Raw genomic sequence first — 23,911 nt, forward strand, 5'->3', positions numbered from 1 at the left:
CAAGAGCTGGGCCTTGGGCCTGTCAGTCCAGGTGAGGAGCCGCCACGGTGGGCATCTGACCGCCGTGCGCAGACTGGGGGGCTCCGCATTCACTGAGCACAGCTAAGGAGAGGAGACTGTGCTTCTCCCCCTCTGTTGGATGGGTTCTCAGACGTGTCCCTGACCTGGCAGCACGGGCCACCCAACGGGAGGACAGTCTGCTTTCCCTGCTGGCTAGCGTGTGACCCAGACACCCCGGCCTGGTACGTGGGACAGAGACCTGTCTGTTTTTTTTTCCAGATCCCAGAGAACCTTTCTTGTGCTAAAGACAGGGCTTGGGTGGAAGCTTTAAGGCCTCGTTCATTACAAACTGACTCTTCGCTTCTTCCTCAGAGGGGCCGGGCATGTTCATCAGACAGAGCTGACTCAGAGGCCCTTTGCCATGTCCCTTCCCATACCCCACAAGCAGCATCTCAGTCCCTGACACCGGGACACCCGGGAGCCTCTGTCCCTTCTCCTTGTCCTTGGTGCCCTGGCCGGGATGCCACCTGCTGAGGCCACGCTCCTGCACGGGCACAAGTGGGGGCAGTGTGCCGTCTGCAGCCAGGGCACAGGGGATCTGCCTTTCTCTCAGAGCCCTGCTCCAGACCCCCAGCCCGCTGGGCCCCTGGTTCCCTCCGCTCCCACCCCCCTTGGGGAACTCCTCACTGCTCTGGCCACTTTTCCTCATTTCATTCTCATCCCTCCTGGACCCCGAAACCCCTTCCTTTGCTTCCTTTTCCGGCAGAGCTTTATCCATTCATTCACTAAGTGGATACTAGCTGCTCACTCTGTGTTAGGCTCTGTACCAGCTCTGGGGACACAAAAGACAACGTCCCTGTCTCCACGGAGCTTCCTTTCCAGTGTGAGGACACAAGTAACAAACAAGTAAACACATGAAGAAAAAGCTCCCCCTGGCCTTCTGCATAGGATACTGTCAAACCCCACTCAGCCTTCAAGGCCTCTCAGAGGCCATCTTGCCTTTGAAGCTTCTCCTGAGAGGTTCATTCACGAAGGGCCTCAACACTGAGCACCTACTGGGTGCCAGGCACTGGGCTGGCCACTAGGTTTTATGGACACGAGTAAGACCCGCTCCTGCCTCCAGGGAGCTCATGGTCAAATGGTGACACATACATGCAAAGATATGACCTCAAGACAAGATAGTGCTTTGACTAACGCAAATGGTTCTGGAACCCAGAGAGAAGTCACGCCCTTTGGTGGAGTGGGGAGGGGTTGGGGGTGGGGCGTTTCTCCAGAGGATGTTCTACAATTTGAGCTGGTTCTGAAAGATGAAAAGTTACCCACCAGGTAGAAATGAGGGGAAAGGGTACTGGGTTTGGGGGCAGTGGACAGTATGAGGAAAAGCAAGGAAGCATAACAGGGCACGGGAGAAAAGAAATGTTCGGTGTAGCCTGTTTCAGAAGGGCTGGAGTCACTTCCTGACCAGCCGAATTAGCTTTCCCATCAGCCCCTCATCTCCCGAGAGCTCCTCTGCCCCCAGTTCTTACCATGAACAGCATCACGGGTGTCAATGGTCAGAGAGCAGCAGCCCCCGTCTTGCTGCAGTCAGGGTGACAGCCCTCAACAGGGGATGGGACAAGCCTGAGGCTAGTTGAAGGGAGATACAGAGACAGAGGTCCAGGGGCCTGCGTGCTGAGGGTCTGTGGAGGGCACACACAGCCCTGGAGACCACAGGCAGCCACTGCTGAGCCCTGGAAACACCAGAGTGTCCTCCTGGAGCATGAGAAGAGCCTTCTGGAGGGGGAGCGCAGACATGGGGAGAGCTGAACTTCGCCCTGCTTCTCAGACTCAGGAAGCACAACATGAGGGAAAGCAAAACCCCTCCCAGGGGCCTCGTTTCTGTGACAACACCCGCCCCCAGCAGCTAGGCTTTCTTTCTTTCCTTCCTTCCTTTTCCTTCTTTCTTTCCTTTCTTTTTCTTTCTTTCTCTTTTTCTTTCTCTCTCTCTCTCTCTCCCTCCCTCCCTCTCTCCCTCCCTCCCTCCCTCTCTCTCTCTTTCTTTTCCACATCTTTATTGGAGTATAATCGCTTTACGATGGTGTGTTAGTTTCTGCTGTATAACAAAGTGGATCAGCTATATCACCTAGGCTTTTGAAGAATCATCACTGCTCACCAGGCTCCAGAAGCAGCATCTGACTCTGGCCATGACCCTGAAATGCCAGGCCAGTGTCGGGGGAGGTGTGTTCTGTGTGCTCTGGCCCACGAAAGGGCCTGGCATCTCCCTCCTCCATGGCCCCAAGGCCACCAAGATAAGAGGCCCAAAGAAAGACTCCCAAGGAACAGCCCGGCTGTGTTGATTACAGAGAGTTCCAGGTGGAACCCCCGTTTCCCGACACCTGTACACAAGCCCCATATGACCGCTGAGAGGAGGGGGAATGCATCGCCTCCCTCTCTCCTTCACTGTCAAGGTCAAACTTCCTTCCTCTCAGCTCCACACCCTGGCTGTTACCTCCGCTTGTTTTCCCACAAATGTTTAGTAAGTTCTGATGGTTTGGAGGCTGCCGAGCTGGGTGTGGGGAGGCAGCAGGCAACACGGCCACGGGTCTGCCCGCACGGGGCCAGCCTGGCGGGCCAGGCGGACAGCAGTGCGAGCATCACGAGGCATCTGATGATACGTGGGGTGACTGCTATAAGGAGAAAGTCCAGGGGGCCTGGAGAGGATGGCAGGGGGAGGCCTGGGAACTCCCTGCCGGAGCCCTGGGGATAAAGGATGAGTTGCATGTGGAGTGGCAGTGCGGGCTGTGCTGGGGCTGCCTCGCTCACTAGTCCACGTCCTAGTCGCCCCTGTTCCCCCAGCACCGGCGGGCACACGGTGGCCCTCAGCGACGCTTGATGAAAGAACAGAGCTCAGGATCTGCTTCTGATGAGGAAGGACGCCCTATCTGGGGGATGAGAGGGTGATGAGCCCGGTACCGCTGGAGGCTTGCACGGGGAGGAAGTGAGGCAGGCGGGGCAGGAAGAAACAGGAGTGGGAGCCCCACCAGGGGTTAGCATGTGTCCTCCCCCTCGTTCACCCCAGCTTCTCACGCTGACGCTAGCTGGGGCAGGAGCCCCAGGAGCAGGTAAAGCTCCTCCACTGCCCCACCGCCGCCCTCTGGCTCCTGTGCCCATGGGGACAACCCATGGCACATTCTCCACCCCCTCTCCTTCCTCTTCACTCACAGGGCACCTACTACCTGGCAGGCTCCTTGGGGGACAGGAGCCGAAGCAAGATGGCCAGTTAAGAGGCCGCTGCAACAGACCAGGTGAGCGATAGAGTGATGGTGGGGGGCTTGGGCCAGGGTGACAGCACAGAAGGGGTGAGAAGCAAGGGGAACGTGAGAGAAACAGGAGTCAAGATGCTGCCAGGCTTCCTCGGCCTGAGCAAGGAGGTGCTAAGATGCAGAAACTGGGGATGGAGGTAGGCTCGGGGACTGGAATAAGCAGTTCGGTTTTAGATGTTTTAAGTTTGAGATGTCTATTAAACATCCAAGTGGAACCCTGGGGGTAGTTTATAGAGCTGTTGTCTTGAATACTTTCAGTTCAAATAGGCACTGGAGTATACACATTCCTTCAAATTGCCTAGAAGGCCCTATAGCATGCATTCTCAACTGGGGCAATATTGCTCCTAAAGGCGGGGAGAGAATTAGTTCTTGGATGGCAGAAACATCTTACTCTTTTTTTTTTTTGGCCGCACTGCACCGCATGCACGATCTTAGTTCCCCGACCAGGGATTGAACCCATGCCCTCTGCAGTGGAAGTGTGGGGTCTTAACCACTGGACCGCCAGGGAAGTCCCCAGAAACATCTTATTCTTTTTATGCATACATACAGTACAGAAACAAGCATACAGTATATCCGTGGTATTAAAATTTTAGGGAGGAAGCAGTCATTAAAAAAGGTTGAGAGACACTGTCCTGGATGATCTGGGCCCTGCCACCTCCTGGCTGTCAGCTCTAGCCTGTCTGCTGTTCCTCCCCTCTCGATTCCATGCTCCTACCCCAGGGCCACCGTGCTCACTGTTCCTCCTGCCGGCCACACTCTTCCCCTCCCATCCTTGTGGTCTGTTCTCTCCCTTAATTCAAGCTTCTGCTCAAATGTCCCCTTCTCTGCAGGCCCATCCTTCCGGATCACCGTGGCTACCATGACCTCTCCCTTCTCTGGCCCTGCATCCTACTTGATTTTTTCAAGGCCCTAACTGTTCACAACCATGGTATCTATTAACTCATTTATTTGTTTATTGCCTGTCTCCCCTGTGAGAATGTAAGTTCCACACACAAAAAAGACTGCTATTCCTCACAGGATCCTAGGCACCTAGGGATGCTGGCCCACAGTTAGTGGACAGTATGTAACTGTTGAGAGAATGAATGAAGGCGTGTCTGGGCGTGCCACAGAGAAAGGCATCCATCACTTCAGCCTGAGGGAGGAGGCTGGGTGTCAGGGTGAAGTCAGGCACAGTTAATTTTCTCCTGAGGAAAAGCTTGGTTTCCTTTAAGACACCCCCGACAGTGCTTACTTTTCAGAGTAGGGAGCAACCTAGGAGGAATGGACAGGGTGGGATCCAGGACCCAGCAGGGGGCCACATTTTTGAGACGGTGGCACTTCCAGGGCCCCAGTGGTCTGGAAACAATTTGGCAGCCCAGGACCAGATGATAGGACTCCCAACTGCCTGGGTACTTCCTTTTAGGGACCCCAAATTCCAGAAACTTCCTCAGTCACTTCCCCAATGTCCCAGAGAGGAAAGATAGCATACGATTTAATTGGCCCGCTTCTTCCTCTGGGAGTTTTGATTGGAACACCACTTCCCACATCAGTCCTGGGGAGGAAACAAACGCTCCAGCAGCTGGGAGGCTACAGAGCTGGGGACTCCTGGGATTCTGTGGCACTGCCACCGCCCCCCCCCCGACCCGTGCTGCAGCCAGACCGGCTGGCCAGGAACCTGTGGGGCCCCAACTCCACATCAGGGCAGGACCAGTGTTTGTTTTAGATAAAACCACAGACACAATTCTGACAGTCACAGGCCTCAGGAGCCCCATCCGGTGAGGGTCAGAGGGGGAGCTGATAAGGCAGTGCCTTTTTCTGTAGAAGAACAAAAATCATGATAAGATCATTCCCATTTACTGGTGACTACTGCCCGTTAGGCTGTGTGCTGGGATCTTTTCATCACCACACTGACACCCTGAGGTAGATAGGCTCACCCCGTTTCATACAGAAGGAAAACGAGGTCCAGGGAGACGAAGGAACTCGCCTATGGAGGCAGAGCTAATGGGTGGCACGCCGGAATTTGAACCCACGCATTTTTTTTTTTTTTTTTTGCGGTACGCGGGCCTCTCACTGTTGTGGCCTCTCCCATTGCGGAGCACAGGCTCCGGACGCGCAGGCTAAGTGGCCATGGCTCACGGGCCCAGGCGCTCCGCGGCATGTGGGATCTTCCCAGACCGGGGCATGAACCCACGTCCCCTGCAGTGGCAGGCGGACTCTCAACCACTGTGCCACCACGGAAGCCCTGAACCCACGCATTTTTAAGCCTCCCGGAGAAAACGAGCTACTTCCTCTGTGTGTGGGTATGGCTGCATGTGTGTATCTTGTCACAGCCGTTTCCACCAGTGGGTGCAATTTATAGGCAAGAAGCTGGGTAACCGGTCCAAGGTCACACCAGTGAGTGGCTGAGGCCAGAGCAAAGGCCTAAGCTCTCTCTGCTTCCCTTTCCTCTTCTGCAGGTTGGCTTGGAAAACCAGAGGTAGATCTGAAGCAGTCCAGCCACCCCTAAGAAGCCCTGGATACCCACTCCCATCCTTGGATCAATTTATCAGTCAGTCCATCTCACCACTCCCCAAGCATGAAAGAAAAAGAAAGGCCTGCTTCTGCAGGCGTGATATTGGATAGAAAGCATTTCAGATGCAGAGCTTGTCTTCAGAATTTCCAATGTGTACAGGAAGATGAAACTACATTAGACAGTAAATATTGGAAAAACAGATCAAAATGAAAATAGAAGAGATGTCACAGGGTGCCATGATTAACTGCCAAGTCACTGACATGGACAAATTTAATGCTACTGGAATGATTCTATTTGTATTTCTCAGGGAGACTGGTGTCAGGAGGAGAAGAAAGGGAAACCACTCACTTTTTCTTTATGGAATCTGTGTTACTTGAATTGTTACAACAAGCAGGCATCAATTTTTTTTTGCATGATTAATCTTAGAATATAAAATGTAGTAAATATGACAAGTATACAAAATATAACTGTAGCTCAAGCCCGGAGAGGCCCTTGGGTATCCACAGAAGGCATAACGGGAGAAGCAGGTTTGACAAAAGTCTTGAAGGACTGGGAGGTATTCCAGATGGCAGAACAGTCTGTGCTAAAAGCACAAGCTGGAAAGCCTAAGGCAAGGCCCAGCCTAAGGGGTGACGGGTCAAGCTGTATCTTTCCTCTGATGAAGTGAGGACACTCTTGTCTCCCCAAAGCCTACGAAGACAGCCCAAGCTGGCAGCTTGGGTGGATGGCAGAGTGTCTTTTGGGAGAGGCATCTGTGTCTCATGCAGCTGAGGTCACCCCCCTCCAGCCAGCAGGCAGCCAGAACACGCCACGGTGGCACTTGGCCCAGTTCAACCCACCTGCTACAGATCTGCCTGGATTTCCTCTGAGGGCGCCAGAGTAAACTCACTGTTCACAGAAAGAAGTGGCTTGCCCAAGGTCACACGGCAAGCTGATGGTAATAGCTGTCCTGCCTGGCCAGCTGACACAGTCCTTACTGGCCTCTGAATTGTCCTTCTTCTCCTAGAGAAGCCGCTCCCCAGGCCAGCCTGGACAGCAGGGGCCCTCTTGTGTGCTCCAATCCCCGCCAGCTCCAGCTCCCTCCTGAGGCCTGCTGGCTGACCCCTTTGTCTTAGGGGCGCTGAAACCAGCCTGGCCTTAAGCCCAAGAATGCACTGGCCCACACTCCTGCATATTTTGGTCACCCACTCACCTACTTCCTGCCTCTTCGGGAGTTTCCAGGTACCAGAGTCCCAGGTATCAAGGTCCATAAGTGAGGCACCGTATCCAGACCGGTTTCCGGGAGTGATCCCGGGGAGAGGGGATGCCAGGATATGCCTCGTGGGGAAGCTCTCGGTCACTACGACATGAGGTGACCCCAACTACTGTGTTCATCAGGACTCGGACAGGTCTCGCCTGGCCTGGAGAACAATATCAAGCAGCCTTGGGGGAAAGGAGGTTGGCAAACCATACTCGTGGGCTGCTCTGTGACCTCTGTGCGCACAGCAGAATCAGTAAAGAAAGAATACAGGTCTGAGGCCTCACAGGTCTGGGACTGAATTCCAGCTCCATCATTTCCTAGGAAATATGTTTCCTTTGTATTTGTGAGTCTCATCTGTAAAATGGGCATATACTCCATGGCGTGAATAAAATAATACAAGTAAACAACCCAGCACGGTCATGGATACACCCTATCCCTCCTTTCCTGATAAGAGGCTCTATCAGTGCTTCTATAAGAAATAAAATAAGCAATAATTACTCTTTCTTCAACCACCCAATTAATCCTTAGAACACACCTGCCAATGCTTGGAGTTAGTTCCCACTTCATAGGTGAAGGGCTGAGGCAGGCTGAGCAGCCTCTCTGTAGTCACACAGCTTGTAGGGAGATGTCTGGGCTGGAGCTCATCCACCACCACCGAGAAGGGCAGTCCTACTCTGCCGAGCACCTACTGGGTGCCAGATTCTGTGCTAAGCACTCTGACCCATCACAGTGAGACAATACCCAGAGTAACCTTGAGTGTTAGATGGCACCATTATTCCCATTTCACAGATAGTGAAACTAAGTTGTAGAGAAGCTGGGTCACTCGTCCAAGGCCACACGTGATAAGCTAGCATGCTAGGGCTCGCTCCTGATACCACCGGGCCCCGGCCCCAGGGGTCAGGGTTCTGGCTGCTCCGTGCCTGGCTCAGTGCACTCCCCCACCCCTACCTTGACCCTCAGGGACAGGGGGGATGTAAGGCCAGAGCCCAGGACTGCTGCCAGCGGGGTAGGGGAGGGGGATGTGCTCGGTCCTAGCCTAGACCCAAGGTCTTCCTGATAAGACCCAAGATCCTCCTAGAACCAGCAGGATCAGGACCCATGGGGGTCCTACACAAGGGGCAGTTCTGGACCTGACTGGGGAGTTAGAGGGCCCGTCCGCCTTTCTCCCCCATCCCCTCTGGGTGCTAACTCCTTCCCCTGGCTGGAGTCCCTCTTCATCCTGGACTGGCAGGGTGTCCTTGGCAAGCTTAACTTTTCTCAGGTTCCTCATCCATAAAATGGGAACCACAGTTCCTAAGTCCCAGGGTAGCTGTGAGGATTAAGGAGGCAGTGGATATGATGAGCCTGGTACAGAGCACGGCACATAGCAGACACTCAGCAAATGCCAGCCTCTTTCCTTCTTTCCTTCAGACTCTCAGAGCCCCGTGCTTCCTGCAGGCTCTCCCCAACAAGATGGGCAGGGAGCCGTACTGCCCCTGGCACCTGGTGGAGGTGGTGTGGGACAGGGAAAGGACACGTGACCAGGAGTCAGGCAGTCCCAGCTCTGCCATCTGCTAGCGTGTCTTGAGGAGCTCTCTGGACTTCAGTTTCCTCGTCTATCAAGCGAGGTGAGCAACAGTTTCCTAGCTCCTACCCTACAGGGTCACATAGGGTGATATCTACAAAAGAGCTCTGTAAACTGAAAAGTACTGGGCAAAGGTCAAGGGTAAATAACAATAGTAAAACCAACACAGACAGCAGCCACCACAATACACCTGGCCCAGGTAAAGCGCTTTAAAGATATTTTCCCATTTAATTTTCCAAACCTGGAGGAGGCATGGTTCCCATTGTACTGATGAGACAAGAGCCCAGAGAGGTTATGTAACTGACCCAAGGTCACACAGTAAGTGGCAGAAGCAGGACTTGAACGCAGGTCCTGGTGACTGAAGCAGAGGCACTAGCCCATCTCATTATCCTATCTGGACTGTTCTCCTGCTTTGGTTGATGGTCCCTGCGCAGTCCCTGGCTGTGTCTTTAGGTACTGGGGAAGGGACATCCCTGAGTTCCAGTCTGGCTACCACAGACATTTTTGCCTTTAGTTCTGAAATAAAAGGCTGGGTCCCCTTGCAAAGGCACTCGGTAGCATAAAGCACACAGGGGGCTTTGCTGCTCCTGACATACGGGGTTCCCTCAACCCGGCCTTCACACACCACCCGGCTCTGTCCCTCAGGGAGACAAGCAGGGGGCTGCCAGGGGGCCCTGCCCAGCAGCTGCTGGGGGCCAAGAAGTGGTGGGTGGGTTTCACCCTGCAGCAGCCACGCCCCCTGGGGCTGAGGTGGGGAAAACAAGCAAAGGTCTCCTTAACCTAGTTTGCTTATTTCCACTTTCGTCTTAAAGACACAGTTGCCTGAAATTCATAATCATTAAATTAGACTCTTTTCCTATCTCATGGGAAGGTTTCTGTCCCTTTGGGAAGATCTGCCCCCTTTTAGGTATCTTCTTCAATTTACCTACTTTTGAGTATCAAGATGCATTTTTTTTTTAAATTTAAACTGAATAAGTATTTGTCAAATCTAAGTTCTGTCATTGATGGATTAATTGACTGGCTTTTCATGACCTAGCCTCTCCCAGCATTTAGGGTCCCAGGATGGGGCAGGGGTCAGCAGGAGACAGGTATGGTGAAAGTCTCGGCCCTGAAGGGTTTAAGTCGGGACCTCTAGAAGTTACAGCACAGGGTGTTTTGATTCCACATGGAGAAGCACCCAACGGGCAGAGGTTAATTCAACAGACATTAACTAAAGATACAACTTCAAACAAGACCAACATGGGGTTCTAACCTGAGGATGAAACAACCAATAACAAGGTCAACTAGAGGTGCTGAAGGCCTAACAAGGTATAAAGAGAAGAACTTTGGTTAGATGGCTTATCACACAAGCTCGATTACCATGAGGCCAAGGAAGACTTCTGCCTACAATGAATAACTCTCAGATAAAACCGTTGTTGGAACTTTGATCAGCTCACAACCTTAAAGTCTGATCTAGTGCGCTCAGCGTTCATTCCTTTTGCTCATAACTTGCAAAACTCACAGTCAGTACTAGTCAAAAACCTAAGGAACAGCTTAAAGCCAGAAGAGCAATGACCACAGCTACCAGTTCTTGTGCACCTACTACATGCCACACATACCACGTTAATGCTTCACACATGTGCTCACTAGTTCTCAAGCCTCTGCAGTTTGGGTATTATTAATCCTGTTCTCACAGATGAAGAAAGTAAGGCTCAGAGATGAGTAACTTGCTCAGGATCACGCACCGGACGATGGGGCGGACATTTAACCCAGTCTCACCTACTTCACAGCCCTTCGTCTCCCCATCCTGCCAAGCTCTTCCTTCAACCGGGCCTGGCCAGGTAGGTCCAGCGGACAGCCGTCCTCTGCAGCCCGTCCACTGGTCCCGCTGCTGGGTGCTTACCGAGGAGGTGCTTGATGATGGCTTGGTTGTGTTCCCAGAGGTTGCTGAAGGTCCCCCAGCGTGAGTGGCCGTCAGGCACGGGGTTGGCTTTGATCCAGCCGCCACAGGCATAGGTGAAGAAGTCCTGGCAGGGGTCCACCGTAGGGTCCATGGAGCTCAAGATGGAGCTGGTCACCGAGATGCAGGCCTCACTTAGGCACACCGAGGGGGTTCCTGGCAGGGGTCAAGGACAAGAGGCCAGTGAAGGGAAGGCAGGGAAGAGGCTATGGGAATATAGTGCAGGTGGCCTGGGGCACTGGGGTGCCATGCCCCACCCCAGCCCTGACCAAACAGATTTTGAACTGGACAGTCACTAGACCACTACGGAGAAAAGATTTCAGATTTACGATCTCCTGATGTGTAAAACAGACTTCTGTCTAGCTGCCTAAAATCCTTTCTACGGCTTTAAAAATTAACCTGAACCAAGGTGCTTCTTTTAATCAGTCCTTCCTTCCACAATATTCATTGATTTTTAAATTATTCCCTGATGTTCAACAAATTTATTTGCTCATTCATGCATTCATTTATTCAACAAAATAATTACTGAGTATCTTCCAGGTTCTTTGCAGAATGTGTGTGTGTGTGTGGTATGTGTGGTGTGTGTGGTGTGTGGTGCGTGTGTGTGGTGTGTGTATGTGTGGTGTGTGTCACGTGTGTGTGGTGTGTGGTGTGTGTGTATGGTATGTGTGTGTGTGGTGTGTGTGGTGTGTGTGGTGTGTGTGTATGGTGTGTGTGTATGGGGTGTGTGTGTGTGGTGTGTGGTGTGTGTGTGGTGTGTGTGTGGTGTGTGTGGTGTGTGTGTATGGGGTGTGTGTATGGGGTGTGTGTGTGTGTGGTGTGTGTGTGGTGGGGGGGATATAAAAGGCATAGTCCTTTCCTCCAAGAGTTAATAATTTAGTTGGAGATACACACATTATACAAGAAAAGTAAAAAGACAACAGTAGGAGAAATGTCTGTCATTTATTCTACCAACATAGACCGAGGATATTCAGTCCATGCCAAATGGGTGATGCAGACAATACGGTGCCGCCAGGACTCAGGAAGAAGGAAAGAGTCTTAGGGATAGAAGCAACTATGAAAAATCATTCCCACTGAGTACAAGGCAGCAGAGTTATCTCACTGAATCTTCAAAAAAACAAAAATGAAACAACCCTAAGAGATCACTTTGCTTAAGGCCATCTTTACATATGAGGAAACTGGGGCACAGAGAGACTAAGTACCCTGCTCAGTGGCCACTGGGGTTTGAACCCCAGCCTCTCTCTGCTATGCCTGCTATGGGCCTGGAAGGGAGCCCTCCCGGTAAGGACTGGCCCAGGAGGCAGGGCAGCCCCATCTGTCAGGCGCTGCCATGAGGAGGGATAGGAGCTGGCACAGGTGGGCAGTGTGCAGGGCTGCCACATCCTCCAAGTGCCCCCAAAACACAGTAAGCAGAGGAACCAGCTTCCTTTGAGCCGGTTCTCCCAGGACATGGGGCAGAGGCAAGAGGAGGGGGCCGTTGGTCGGTGGGCTCAAGCAAAGGAGGCAAACGGTGGGTGGCCTTAGCCGTGGCCCAGCCCCAGGTGACGAGATGAAGCCGACTGCAGGAGATGGAGGCTTGTGACTAAGCACACAGGCCCAGCCGCACCACCTGTTGACCCAAGCTGACCGGCAACGAGGGACCGTTTCCTGATACGGGGGCGACACCCCCGTTGGGGGATGAGGACGCCGAGGCTCTGAGCAAGTGAACGGAACAAGGTCGCTCTGTGGTGTGGGAGCGCCCAGGCTGACCCCACTCCAGGCTGCTTTGGCAACGCCAAGGCCGGGGTTTTCCCCCTTTCCCTCACCACCCCTTGGCCAGTCATGCCCGGGGCTGCTGCAGCCCTTCTGGCGCGTTCAGTTCCCCACTGCACAGGGAGGAAGGCAGCAGGGCAGGCGTCAGGGGCTGTTTCTTAGACCTGGGTTCAAATCCCAGCTTTCTGCTTCTGGCCTTGCGCAAGGGGCCTCGTCTCTCTGAGGGTCGGTTTCTCCATCTGGAGATGAGGAAGGACAGTAGAACCAGTTTCATGGTGATGGTGATCTCATGGCTGGGCGGGGGGCTCAGCTCCCTGGAGTCTTAGGGTCCAGTGTTCCCAGGTCAATCCTCAGAGACCAGAAGAGAATGCATGGGCTGGCAGGGTGGTCTTCCTCTCACTCGGCGACACAATGCCAGCTGGGGCTGGGCAGCCTGTGTGCTTATTAACATCTGATGACAAACCCAAAGTCCTGAAGGCTGACAAAGGGCTCAGAACAGTCGCACAACAGCACAAAAATCAGGGCGACTCTATGTCGAGGTAATTAGTTGTTTTGAGATGACTGTACAACAATTAAAGATTATTGAGTCCTTAGGCATGGAAATAGAGAAAGGAAATGGTATGGGACATGGCAGCATTTAAAATATCTCTAAATGAGATCTTTGAGTCGCATGCCCCACTTCCCGACTAAGGGAATGTACCAGAATCTTTGGGGGCAGGGGGTGGGGGGAAAGAATTTCTGTGTAGTTTGAAAGAGCCTATTCACTATTATGACATAACTTCATATTTGGAAAAGGAAAAGAATACCTATTGTTTTTATACAACAAACTGCAGGAAGTAAAGCTTGACAAATACTTGGCTGGTGGGAAAACCCAGAAGCCAGCTGTTAAGAGGGTGATCCTCAGGGAGCAAGACACATCAGAATGTGTGTGTTTGTGTGTCAGAGAGAGAGAGAGAGGTATTTGCAGTTATCATAGGGGGACTTGGTTTTAAAACAAAATAAGCAGCCAGCCCCCAGGAATCAGCCTGAGAGGCTTGAGTTCTTCACTAAGCACCTATATCTGCTAGGCACACTGCAAGGTACCCAGGTGGTACTTAAGCAATAATCTCTTGATTATTTAACTATTACTGGTTTGTAGATGCTTTACCAACTATTCTTGGCCTAGCAGGTGTTTAATGTACATTTGATTAATTAATTCATGGTTTCCAGGCCCCCCTAATCTCCTGTCAACACCTTCAAAACTCAGCTCAGGCTCCCTCTCCTCGGGGAAAACTTCCCAGACCCTCATCCTTCTCTGGGCCCCTTGGCTGCCTGGGTGTCCGCTATCTGAGCACAGATCATGCTATGTCATGGCCGTCTCCTTGTCTACATCCCCCACTAGAATATGAGCCTGAGGGTAGAGCCAGCATCTTACTTGCATTTATAGTTCCTTTGCCCAGCATTGAACTCGGCACCTAGCAGCTGTCCAATACATGTTTGTTGAATGAATGAATGGCTGAGTGAATAAAAGAGCTTTGTCCAGCCCTTGGTCACCACCTGTGGATGCAGAAAATATTTCTTCTCTTTAGGACGTGCATGATCCGTGGAGCAGGTCCCAGATCTAGCTCACAGACACTCGTCTGGATGGTGCCTGGCCTCGACACTAAGTAAGACACTTCAGAATATTTTCCAGAGAATTTATCGTTTGTTTTGCTGCCACTGCTTGCAAAGCATCTGTAAGTTTCTGGAAAGGATGGTGCAGCAGGAAGGTGGATAAATATGTATTTAAGTGCCCAGACATAACTTAAAGGTGAGTCTTTCAGAATCATCAGAATTTGCATTGACTGATGTTTGCACAGATGTGGCTGATGCCAGCCAGCACCTGCTGCTGGGTAATGAGGTTATTGTCAATATCTGGGGAGGCCGCTGCTTTCCCAGGCCCAGGCAGCTGATAAAGACACATGAATTGGCTCAAGGGTCACCGGATCCCCGGCCCAGCTCCGCCCTGGGGGAAGAATTCCCCTCACCCAGGTCCAGCCTGGGGAAAACCCTTCTGCAGCCCCGAGGTGGAATGAACAGACAGAAGCAGGATTCCTCCTTGTGGGCCCCACCTGGCAATGACAGAAGTGTTTGGGGCCCAATCACTAGTAGCCAGGCCTTGGGGGCTCCCTTCTGGTTCCTGATGGAGAAACAGCCTGGGAACTCCTAGGGGCAATCTCAGGGCAATACTGCCTGCTGGAGTCTAGCCTGCTCCCCATTCACAGGGCCAAGAGCTGGGCAGACGAGGCTGGCTAGGGCCTGTACTTCCCGGCAGGGTGTTCTGAACTAAACCTGATTTAGGATGAAGCAAGATGGTGACTGCAGCAGGACTTCCCTGGTGGTCCAGTGGTTAAGGCTCCACGCTTCCAATGCAGTGGGTGCGTGTTCGATCCCTGGTCGGGGAACTAAGATCCCACATGCCTTGTGGTGTGGCAGCTGCAGGACTAGGGTGATCAGTAGAGAAAGGCTGTTCCCACTTAGTCCTCCTTCTTGCTCTTTGTTCATTCAATTATTTACTTATTCATTTTGCAAAGTATTTGCACATCTATGGCATGCAGGCACTATGCTAAGCACATATGGTTAAGAAATCATTAATTAATTAATCAGATACGCATTAATCACCGGCTGTGCTAGGCGCATTCGGTAAAAATCTACAAATCATTAAACAGTCAGTTAAACAATTAAGCGATTCTTAGGAACCACTTAGGCACCTGACATAGATTAAGTTCTCATTAAATGTTTGTGGAAGGAATAATGAATGAATGAATGAATGAATGAATGAATGAGTGCTTGATCCAGGAGGGATGTAAGGATGACTCAGATGAAGTCCTGCCCTCCCTCCAGGCCCCCAAATCCCTTCCTCATGCTAGTGCAGCATGGCCACCCACGCAGGCCAGCAAATTCACAGTGGAGAAGGTTCAACAAAACCTGCAGTTGATGTTCCCCGATCCTGTGAAGGTTCACGATCGCTCTGATGGGATGAGTACCAGGTGACCAAGTTGATGGGGTTAAACTCTTGGCAAAGCCCCAGAGGCTACTCAACCAGGTGGCCTACTGTCATCAGAAAGCTGGATCTTGGGGCCCAGGGGAGAGATCCTGGAATTGACTGGACTCCCATCCTTATTGTTAACTTGGATCTGCCCTTTCCAGGTCCATAAGAGCTTATGGATCATTGATTCTGTGTAAGGCACTTGCTACATATACTCAGCCAGACACAGAGAACCAGCCTCAGGCCGCTGACAGTGGGATTGAAGTGGGGTCTGATCATATACAAGGTAGGACAGAGAAATGAGATGACAGAGGCACACAAAGGTCCCTGGCTCACAGAAGGACACTGGGGTGCACCATGAATTACAAAGCCTGAGCTCTGGGGCCCGCCAGCCCACGGTTGAACTCCAGCTGCCCCACCCCCTCTCGCACTAGCCACACGACCTTGGGCAAGTTACTTCGCGCCACTGCCTCGGTTTCCTTGTGCGGAAGACAGGGCCAGAAGCAACCACACCTCACAGGGCTGCTGTGAGGAGGCAGTGAGATTACATCCGTAAAGGAGAGGCCTGGTACTTGGTACATGGAAAGTATTCAGCAAACGGAAGCCATTATTGCTATTTTGCTGGAACTAGGGATGGAGGACAGGGCCAGCCCGTGTGTCGAACCAGCCACATCCTAACAATAACAGTGCCTGGAGCTAAGACTAGAGAAGGCCTATTGGGCACCAGGTATGTGATGGACATCATCTCGAATCCTCAGAGACATCCCCAAACTGAGCACTATTTTCTCCACTTAAAGTAGAGAAGACACAGGCTCTGAGAGATTGAGTGACTTGTCCAGGGTCCCATGGACAATAAGTTGCCAGGCCAGGATTTGAACTCATGTCCTTCTGACACCAAAACCTTAACATCACCCATCTGCCCAGCTCCCAGGTCTTGGTCTGTTGCAGTAACCCCAGCCTCCAGACCCAGCTCTCTCCTTGGCCTCGGAGGCCAGTCCTGGCTTGAGCGGGGAAGCCCCCTTACACAAGTGGACAGAGCCCAGGGCAGGAGTGAGTGAAGCCCAGCACGCAACACGGGGGCACCTACTTGTCCGGTACTGGATGCCTAGCGCTGCCAAGCAGGCCACCATTCCTGCCGCCAGAAGTGCCACCAGCACCACCAGCCGCTTCTCCAGCTGGGTCCGGGCGGCCCAGCACCTCTGGCCACTCTGGGGGCTTCGGAAGTTCACCTGTAGGGAAGGAGACAGGCGGGGCGAGGAGAACGTGAGCCCAGGGCCCCCACTACCCAGGAGGAGGGGGCTCCACGGCAGGACCCAGCCCTGGGGAGACATCGGGGCTGCCTGATGTCCCCTCCTGCCTCAGGGGTGGTCTGGTTCCCACGGAATCAGTCCTAATCCAGGAAAGGAACCACCACACTGCTCGGCAGCTCAGATTCGCTGCTAAACATCAGAGTCAAGCAGTCAACCCAGCTGGGCTTGTGTTTTTTGTGTCACCTGATACGGGTAGAAGGAAAAAAAAAGATCAGCTTTTCCCTGTTTCTCCAGTAAGGAGTTCAAAAAACAACAGGATGTTTGGACGCGCAGGCATCCAGCAGACATCCAGCTGGGCTCTCTTCAGAGCCCCAGCTTCAACAGGCCGGGGGTGACACAACCCCCTTGATGACACAACCCCAGTGCACACTTCCCAGGGGCACAGACAGCCTGAGCTGTCGAAACCGTCATAATCCCATGAGGGCTGTGTTCTTAGTTTCTTTTTACAAATGAGGAAACCGAAGTCCGGAGAGGTGAGACCCTTGCCTCTCATCACATAGCTAAATGGGTAGAGCTCGGATTTGAGCCCAAGTGTATTGATTCTAGAGCCCGCCTGTGGGTCAGAGATTAGAGTCTTGGGAGATGTCAGGGGAGATGCAATGGAGAAATAGCTCCATTGGAGCAGGTCCTCAAAGGGAGGAAAAAATGTCCTCAGCCTAACAGTCCAGCTAAACAGGAAAGGAGGTACAATGGGAGGAAGTGGAGGGCGTGACAGGGCCTTCCAGGCTGAGGAGGAGCCCACCAGTCTATGGCACTCAGAGTCCTCGGCCCGGCCCTCAGAGCCGAGGCCAGCTGGGGGCTCCCCTCTGTTCTACGAGGCGCTTCCTGCAAAAGCCAGGGCCGCGGGACAGGAAGGGTCCCCTGAAGGTGGGGTTCAGTTTAGTGACATTGTGGCCAACAGTCGAGCACCAACTCAGGGCCACATTGGAAAGACCGAGGGGAAAAGATAGACTCCCTTGCTTTCAGCTGCTCACTGCCCAGCAGAGAGGCAAATAAAGAAAGACTGGGGTGGGCAGAGGTTCAGTCTGGGAAGGCTTCCTAGAGGTGGGGATGCCTGGGCTGGGTCTTAAAGAATAACTAGAAGCTGGCCAGGTGAATGGGGAGGGGAAGGGAAAAGGGGGGCCTGGATCCTAAGGGGTGCTGTAAGCCAGGTGAAAGACCGGGGACTTCCTCCTGAGGGCTGGAGGGATACGATTAGATTCACCCTTTGGAAAAGCCAAGGTGGAAGGAGCAAGGCTTGGAGGGGAGCAGGCATGCAGGCAGGGAGACCCACAGCCTGCCAGGAGGTGAAGGGGGTGACGTCAGGGGAGATGAGGAGACCCAGCCTCTGACCTGCGAGTGCCCCCCAACAGCTGAGGGGACGGTTGCCCCTAGGAGCAGGTCACAGCCTTCAGGGAGCCTCACACTGGTGCCTGGGGAATCTGAGGCTGGTCACCTTAGGGAAGGGCATTGAACAGCCTCATGGTCATCACTGGCTATTTTGTGAACAGAAAATGACTGGGGGTTGCTGCTCTAGAGAAAGAGGAAGACAAGAACTTTTTGTGGAAAAAAAAAAAAAAAGATGGGTTCTATAACCGAGAAAAGGAACTTGAGCCTTGGTGACAATGCTGTGGAGGTCCGGGAGGCTCGGACACAGAAGCAGCTGTGTCAGGCGGGGGTCGGGGTCGGGGCGGGCCGCCTCCTGAAATCCCTTAAGAACCTTTTTAAAAACGTGAGACATGAAGATTCTGACCACGCTACTGGTGCAGACACAGTTTGGGACGATGCTGACATGCTCACAGCAATCGACGTTTATAAAGTGCTTTTTCAGAGGCATCAATTCTCTCACACAGTTTACCCTGGGCACCGGTATTTCAGAGGCCCCCCCAAAGGATTTGCCTTGTCTGGGGATGCTGACATTTACTTTTCCTGGACCCCTGAGCTGGTCTCACCTTCTGCCTCCCACTCTGGGCCTCTCAGTGCCCCCATTACCAAGGCTCAGCTCGTGGGGGGAGAGGGGTGAAAAGCTAAGAGATGGAGCGATCTTGGTGTAACAGGTACCCCGTCCCCTCGGAGGCCAAGGATCACAGCCGTCGGGGCTGGGGAGGCAGAAAACCCTCTCTTATGTGGACAGAGCAATACCGAGGTGCAGGGAAGCTGAGGAGGTGAAAGGGAGAGAAAGAAGAAATAAAAGGGAGAGGATGAAAGACAAAGGGAGGAAAGGAAAAGAAGAGTAATCATGGCAGGTATTGTCTGAAGGCTTTCTATGCTCCTGGCATCACGTTCATTCTATTTTGTTGCTAGATGATGCTATTCTATCTTCACAACATCCCTAAGAGTAGGTATGAGTACTAGCTCCAGAAGAAACACAGGAAGTGGGGCGAGGAGACAGCGTGAGAAAACCCACGTCCCTCCCAAACCCACAGTCTCAGCCGAGTGGCCACGCTGCCCCCCAGGAGCCGCAAGCCAAGCTGAGCCTCATTGTTTAACGTCAAACAAACAGATGGTGTTCACTGCAAAACTTAAATAGAATTAAGTCAGAATTAAATTAAAAATTCATATTTCTAGGCAGAAATGGCAAACGGAATTTGAAAATAGGGTTTTTAGCCTCTGTACTATTCTTTGCTCGACTTGAACTACCAGGTTGACGGGCCTCTTGGTTTCTGCACAAGCCTCATGTCTGAGGGCAGAAGAAATCCAGAGGCATCCTCCCGCGGCAGGAGAAGTCACCGGGAGACTGCGCTGGGATCAAGAGGTCTCTCCAGGAGAGCCTGTCCAACTCCTGGGTGCAACGGACAGGGGTGGGGCTGTGGGTCTGAGCTGCTACCTGGCTCCGTGCTGTCTCCTCTCTGAGCCCCTCTTGTCCTCGCCTTGCCTCCTTCAGGGCCGGCCTCTTGGAAAGGAGGGCGTGCTGATCACGAGAGAAGGGTCTGCAGGGATGTGGAGGGTCGGGGGATTAGTGACGGGCAGCCCTCTTGGTCTCTGGAGAGGTAACAGGGAAGGGGCATCAGCCAAGGCGCAGAGCTGATGTCTGGAAGATGGGGTAAGGATGACCGTGAATGCTCAGCTCACTGGCAGGCTTAACATCCTAGCGACTGTCGTGTGAGGCAGAGAGAGAATGAAACAGAAAGGAAAGGATGCGCTCGCAAGACAGGTGGAGAGGGAGCCCGAGAAGGAAACAGAGCTGGAGAACGAGAAAGAGGGAGGAACCGTCTAGCTGTCCAGCTCAGGAGTTCCCAGGGAACAGCCAAGGGAACAAAGCCCTGATGAGGGATAGATATTGGGTTACAGAAGTGAGGGCCTGGTTCGGCAAGGTTCTGCAAGAACGAGTTCTGCAGGCAAGGATGGGACACCACGCCCGGGGCCCAGGAGACAAGCCAGCAGAAGGGGCGGGGAGCCTGGCTTTCAGAGGAAGCAGGGGCTCCAGAGGGAAGGCAGAGTATTTTCCTGAGTCACCGCCTGGCCCCCCAGCGACCTGGGCTGAGTGGAGCAGCGAACAGGAGTCAGTCTGGCCAAAGGATTGGCCGGGAGCGCACCCGCTGCAGCCCGAAGGCCAGACCACTCCGTGAGGGCTGGCAGGGAGGTCTGGCTGCCTGCCTTGAAGTCAGCCTTTCAGAGCAGACAGACCAGGACAGCCTGGCCCTGCGTGATATCCTGCCTCCGTCCGGGTGTTAGGTTGGGGAAGTTTCTTCTAGCACAGTTTCTATATGCTGAGCTTCTGGCTGAGGCCACGGGGCCAGGCCAGAGTGAAACTATAATGCCCTCCTGTCCTCCCCATTTCCTTCCTGAGTCCTACCTGCCCCTCTGCCCCTGTGCCTGACTCTTTTCCAATGACTGAGAACAGCTTATAGTAGTACCTGTTGGGAAGGAGGGGACTCCTTATATCTAAACAGGATGAAAGTCTAGTATTTAGAAGAAGCACTTTCCAGCTCTCTTTGCTTCCCAGAGAAAACACCCAGCTGCTGATGACACGATGGCACGGGAGAAAGGGCACCAATCCGAGAAGTCAAAGGTCAGCCTTGACTTTATCAAGATCCCTCGTGCGTCCCTGGGCAGCCTCTGGACCTCAGTCACCTATTTTTAAAATGAGGAAGCTGGATGGGGTGCTAGGTCTGACCAGCTCAGATCCCAGAACAACTCGAAGGCCAGGAGCATAAAGATCTAACAGGCAGGTAGAGCTGAAAGGGTCTCCTGGTAAGCAAAGAGGTCTCTGTAAAGCACTCAGTGGGACTGTCTCTGAAATCACCTGCTAAAGACAGCTCTGTGCATGGCAGGGGGCGGGGGTAGAAAAAATGAGAAAACCACCACTAAGAATTAAATATCTCAGCTTTCCTTTTTCTTGAAAAAATTGATTTTTAGGATTAACTAGATGAGTTTCAAAGGTTTTGGTAAACAGTTGTGGCCCTCTGTTCCCCAGTTTAGGCTGCAAGCGTATCTTTAGCTATTTCTCTCTGAGCCACTGGGGTGTGGGGAGACTAGGCAGCCAGTTTGAGCAGAACAGAGGCAAAGCTATTATATTTAGGGCATCGCTGAGATATCATGCCTGGTGAGTTCTGATAATGATCCCGATAACAACCAAATGCATTTTCTGTGCATTATACATGGTGCTTTCACTTATATTGTCTCATTTCAATCTTTGTAACAGCTCTGAGAGGTGGATTAATATTAACCCCATCTTGCCAAAAAAAGTGGTTTAAGTGAGTAGTTTTCAGGTCTCAGAGACCATGAGAGCCGAAGCTGGGGCTCCGTGTTAGCGATGGGGCTTTCAATTCTGTACTCAGTCCACAGTGACTAATTTTAGATGACTGTAATTAACTTGTACCTCAAATACGAGATCAAGGGAAAGAAAAATCCTCTCAGGTGAGGTACAGGTAGAAATTTGCTCCAGCTAAATACAGCACTTTGTCAGCATGTTCAGGCAAAAAGGTGGCAAGTTTGGCTGAAAGATGCAAGTTTTCATTTACTAGTGTTGGTATCGACGACTTTGAAGTTCCGAGAACCAATGGGCTTCCAAACCTTGAAAAATCAAGTAGCTGCTTTTAATAGCTGCCCGTCAAGAGAGGGAGATTTGGGGGGACTGGGTCCATTTTAAAAAGCCTAAAATTGAGGGAGCAGTTGCGTTTCTAGCACTCACTCACAGGAAATTATTCGAAAGTCTAGAAAATGGTCACCCACAGTGTTACAGATACTGGGCCTACTGTCCAACTGTAGCAGATTGAGTAAATATACTTTTATATATTGGTACTGTAAAGTATTATGATTTTTAATGGCAGCATGTTTTGGAAGTATTTTTTTATTGTATTTTTTTTTTTTTGGTCCCACCACACGGCTTGCGGGATGTTAGTTCCCCAACCAGGGATCAAACTTGGGCACTCGGCAGTGAAAGCGCTGAGTCCTAACCACTGGACCACCAGGGAATTCCCTGGAAGTATTTTTAAAAATTGAGGTACAGTTGATGTTTTCGAAGTTTTTAACAACATAGAAAAATGCTTATGAAGTGGCATTAAATGAAAAAAGCAGGACAAAATATTGTGTACTTAGAGTGAGCTCAACTATATTCTAAAATATATATAAGCAAATGTGAAAAACTAGAAGCGATTATCTCTGAGTGGTGGGGTTACTGTTTCTTTGTAAATCTTTTTTTATACTTGACTCTTTTTTTTTCCACAAATGAGCATGCAAAGTTTTTATATTGGAAAAAAAAATCCCTATGATTAAAAACATAAAATTAATAGAAAACTCTGCTTTGTAAGATGAGATAAATAGGTTCTTGACTCTTAGAAGAACAATTGTTAGCTAGTTCACGTTTGCTTTAGGGAAGTCGGGGAGTCTCAAGGAAAGCCAGGCTGGGTACCCACAGAAATGCCTCCAAATCCTTGGGGCAAGCTTTTTAGCTTTTCCTGTAGTAAAAATGGGTGATTTACCCAGTTTGGCAGTTTGGTGTACTGCCAACCAGTGGCAGTTTGCACTCCAACCACATGATAGCTGTGTGACCACAGGAATGTCCCCAACCTCTCTGAGAGTCAGCTTTGTCATGTGTAACATAGCCACAGGGGCCCTTACCTCATGACCAGAAAAAAAACCAAGAATCCTAGCAGGCCCAGAAATATGCATTACATCCATTTTCTCTAACTCCATTTTACAGATGAGGGAATTGCGACTTAAAGAGATTAAGCTGCTCACCCAAGATCACAAGTGGTGTCAAATTCAAAGCTGGGCCCCCGGCTTCAGAGACTGGGCTGCCTCCACTCTGCCAGGCAGCCTCAGGCGGATGAATGTACTTTGTGGCCTGAAAAAAGGCTATACCCACGTGGGCTGCTGTTATGATGATGACAACACAGCATATTATTTTGTTGTGAATTCCGAAATGCTTCTGTGCTGATATATTTAGAACCTTCTGTGAAAGATGAGACTGAAAAAGATTGCTGATTAGATTCTGTTTTGATTTGGAAAGGGAAAAGTGCCTGCCACAGCAATCTAATTTCCTGCTGGATTTAGCCTCTTAAGAAGGGTCTATGGGATAGAGGGTCTAGACAGACTGGGTTTGATTTCTCACTCCCAGATTTCTAGCTCTGTGACCTAAGGCCAATTGTCTCCCCTTTTGGAGCCTCAGTTTCCTCATCTGTAAGTGGGAACAGTAATCCCTATAGCTCATGGGGGTGGTCCTGAAGTTAAGTGGGATGATGTAGGTAAAGGTGCTCTATTCCAGTGGGCAGACCACTTGGGATCATGAGTTTGGATCTCCCTGGGCCTATTTAACCAGCCTGGAGGAGGGACTCAATCAACACTGTTTCCCTTTACTAATATTATTATCCCAGCTTCTAAGAGCCTGAGTAGGGTTGAGCTTGGCAGCCTAAGTTTCCACACACCCTAAGTTTGCCCTTCGGAGGCGTTGTGATTTGCTGTCAGTTCACTGGACAGCCCCAAGACTCTCCTCAGTGGCCCCCTTGGTCAACCTGGCAGAAGTCCTCCTGGACTCAGCTGCTCCAGCCTCTCTTTAAGCCGGTTTTTCGGAAGTCAGGTCACAGGGCCCCCTTAGGCATCCTTCATATTTCCAACTCGCTCCCACCCACCTGCCTGAGTCCAAACCCAACCAGGGCTGAGGTCCTGGTCAGGACTGTCCCAGCTCAGCCCCGCAGGGGAAGAAGAGCGCAGAAAGAAGCCACACTCACTGGTCTGCTACCAGGCAGGGAGGCGGTGGGCATATTGGAATCCCACAGGGGCAGACCCTGGGTGGGGGAGGAATTGGGCTTCCTGAGTAGGCTGAAAGGGGCAGGGAAAGGGAGAGCAGAGGATGGGCTCCAACCCCCAGCAGACTCAGGGACTG

The 23,911-nt window shown here is 51.8% G+C and overlaps 1 protein-coding gene across 2 annotated transcripts in view; it reads right to left on the reverse strand.

Annotated features, from left to right (window-relative positions):
• ECE1 (endothelin converting enzyme 1) overlaps positions 1-23,911 on the reverse strand; it is a gene marked incomplete at both ends in the record, with an annotated part of 58,001 nt that overhangs the window by 32,380 nt on the left and 1,710 nt on the right. For both annotated transcript variants that reach the window (XM_079727082.1, XM_079727083.1), the window contains 2 exons: positions 10,480-10,692; positions 16,383-16,524. In XM_079727082.1, the coding sequence (XP_079583208.1) occupies positions 10,480-10,692; positions 16,383-16,524 (355 nt within the window). The remainder of the gene's footprint in view (positions 1-10,479; positions 10,693-16,382; positions 16,525-23,911) is intronic.

The sequence above is a fragment of the Hyperoodon ampullatus genome, assembly GCF_949752795.1.
Source record: "Hyperoodon ampullatus genome assembly, chromosome: 2".
In the NCBI taxonomy this organism is placed as follows: Eukaryota; Metazoa; Chordata; class Mammalia; order Artiodactyla; family Ziphiidae; genus Hyperoodon; species Hyperoodon ampullatus.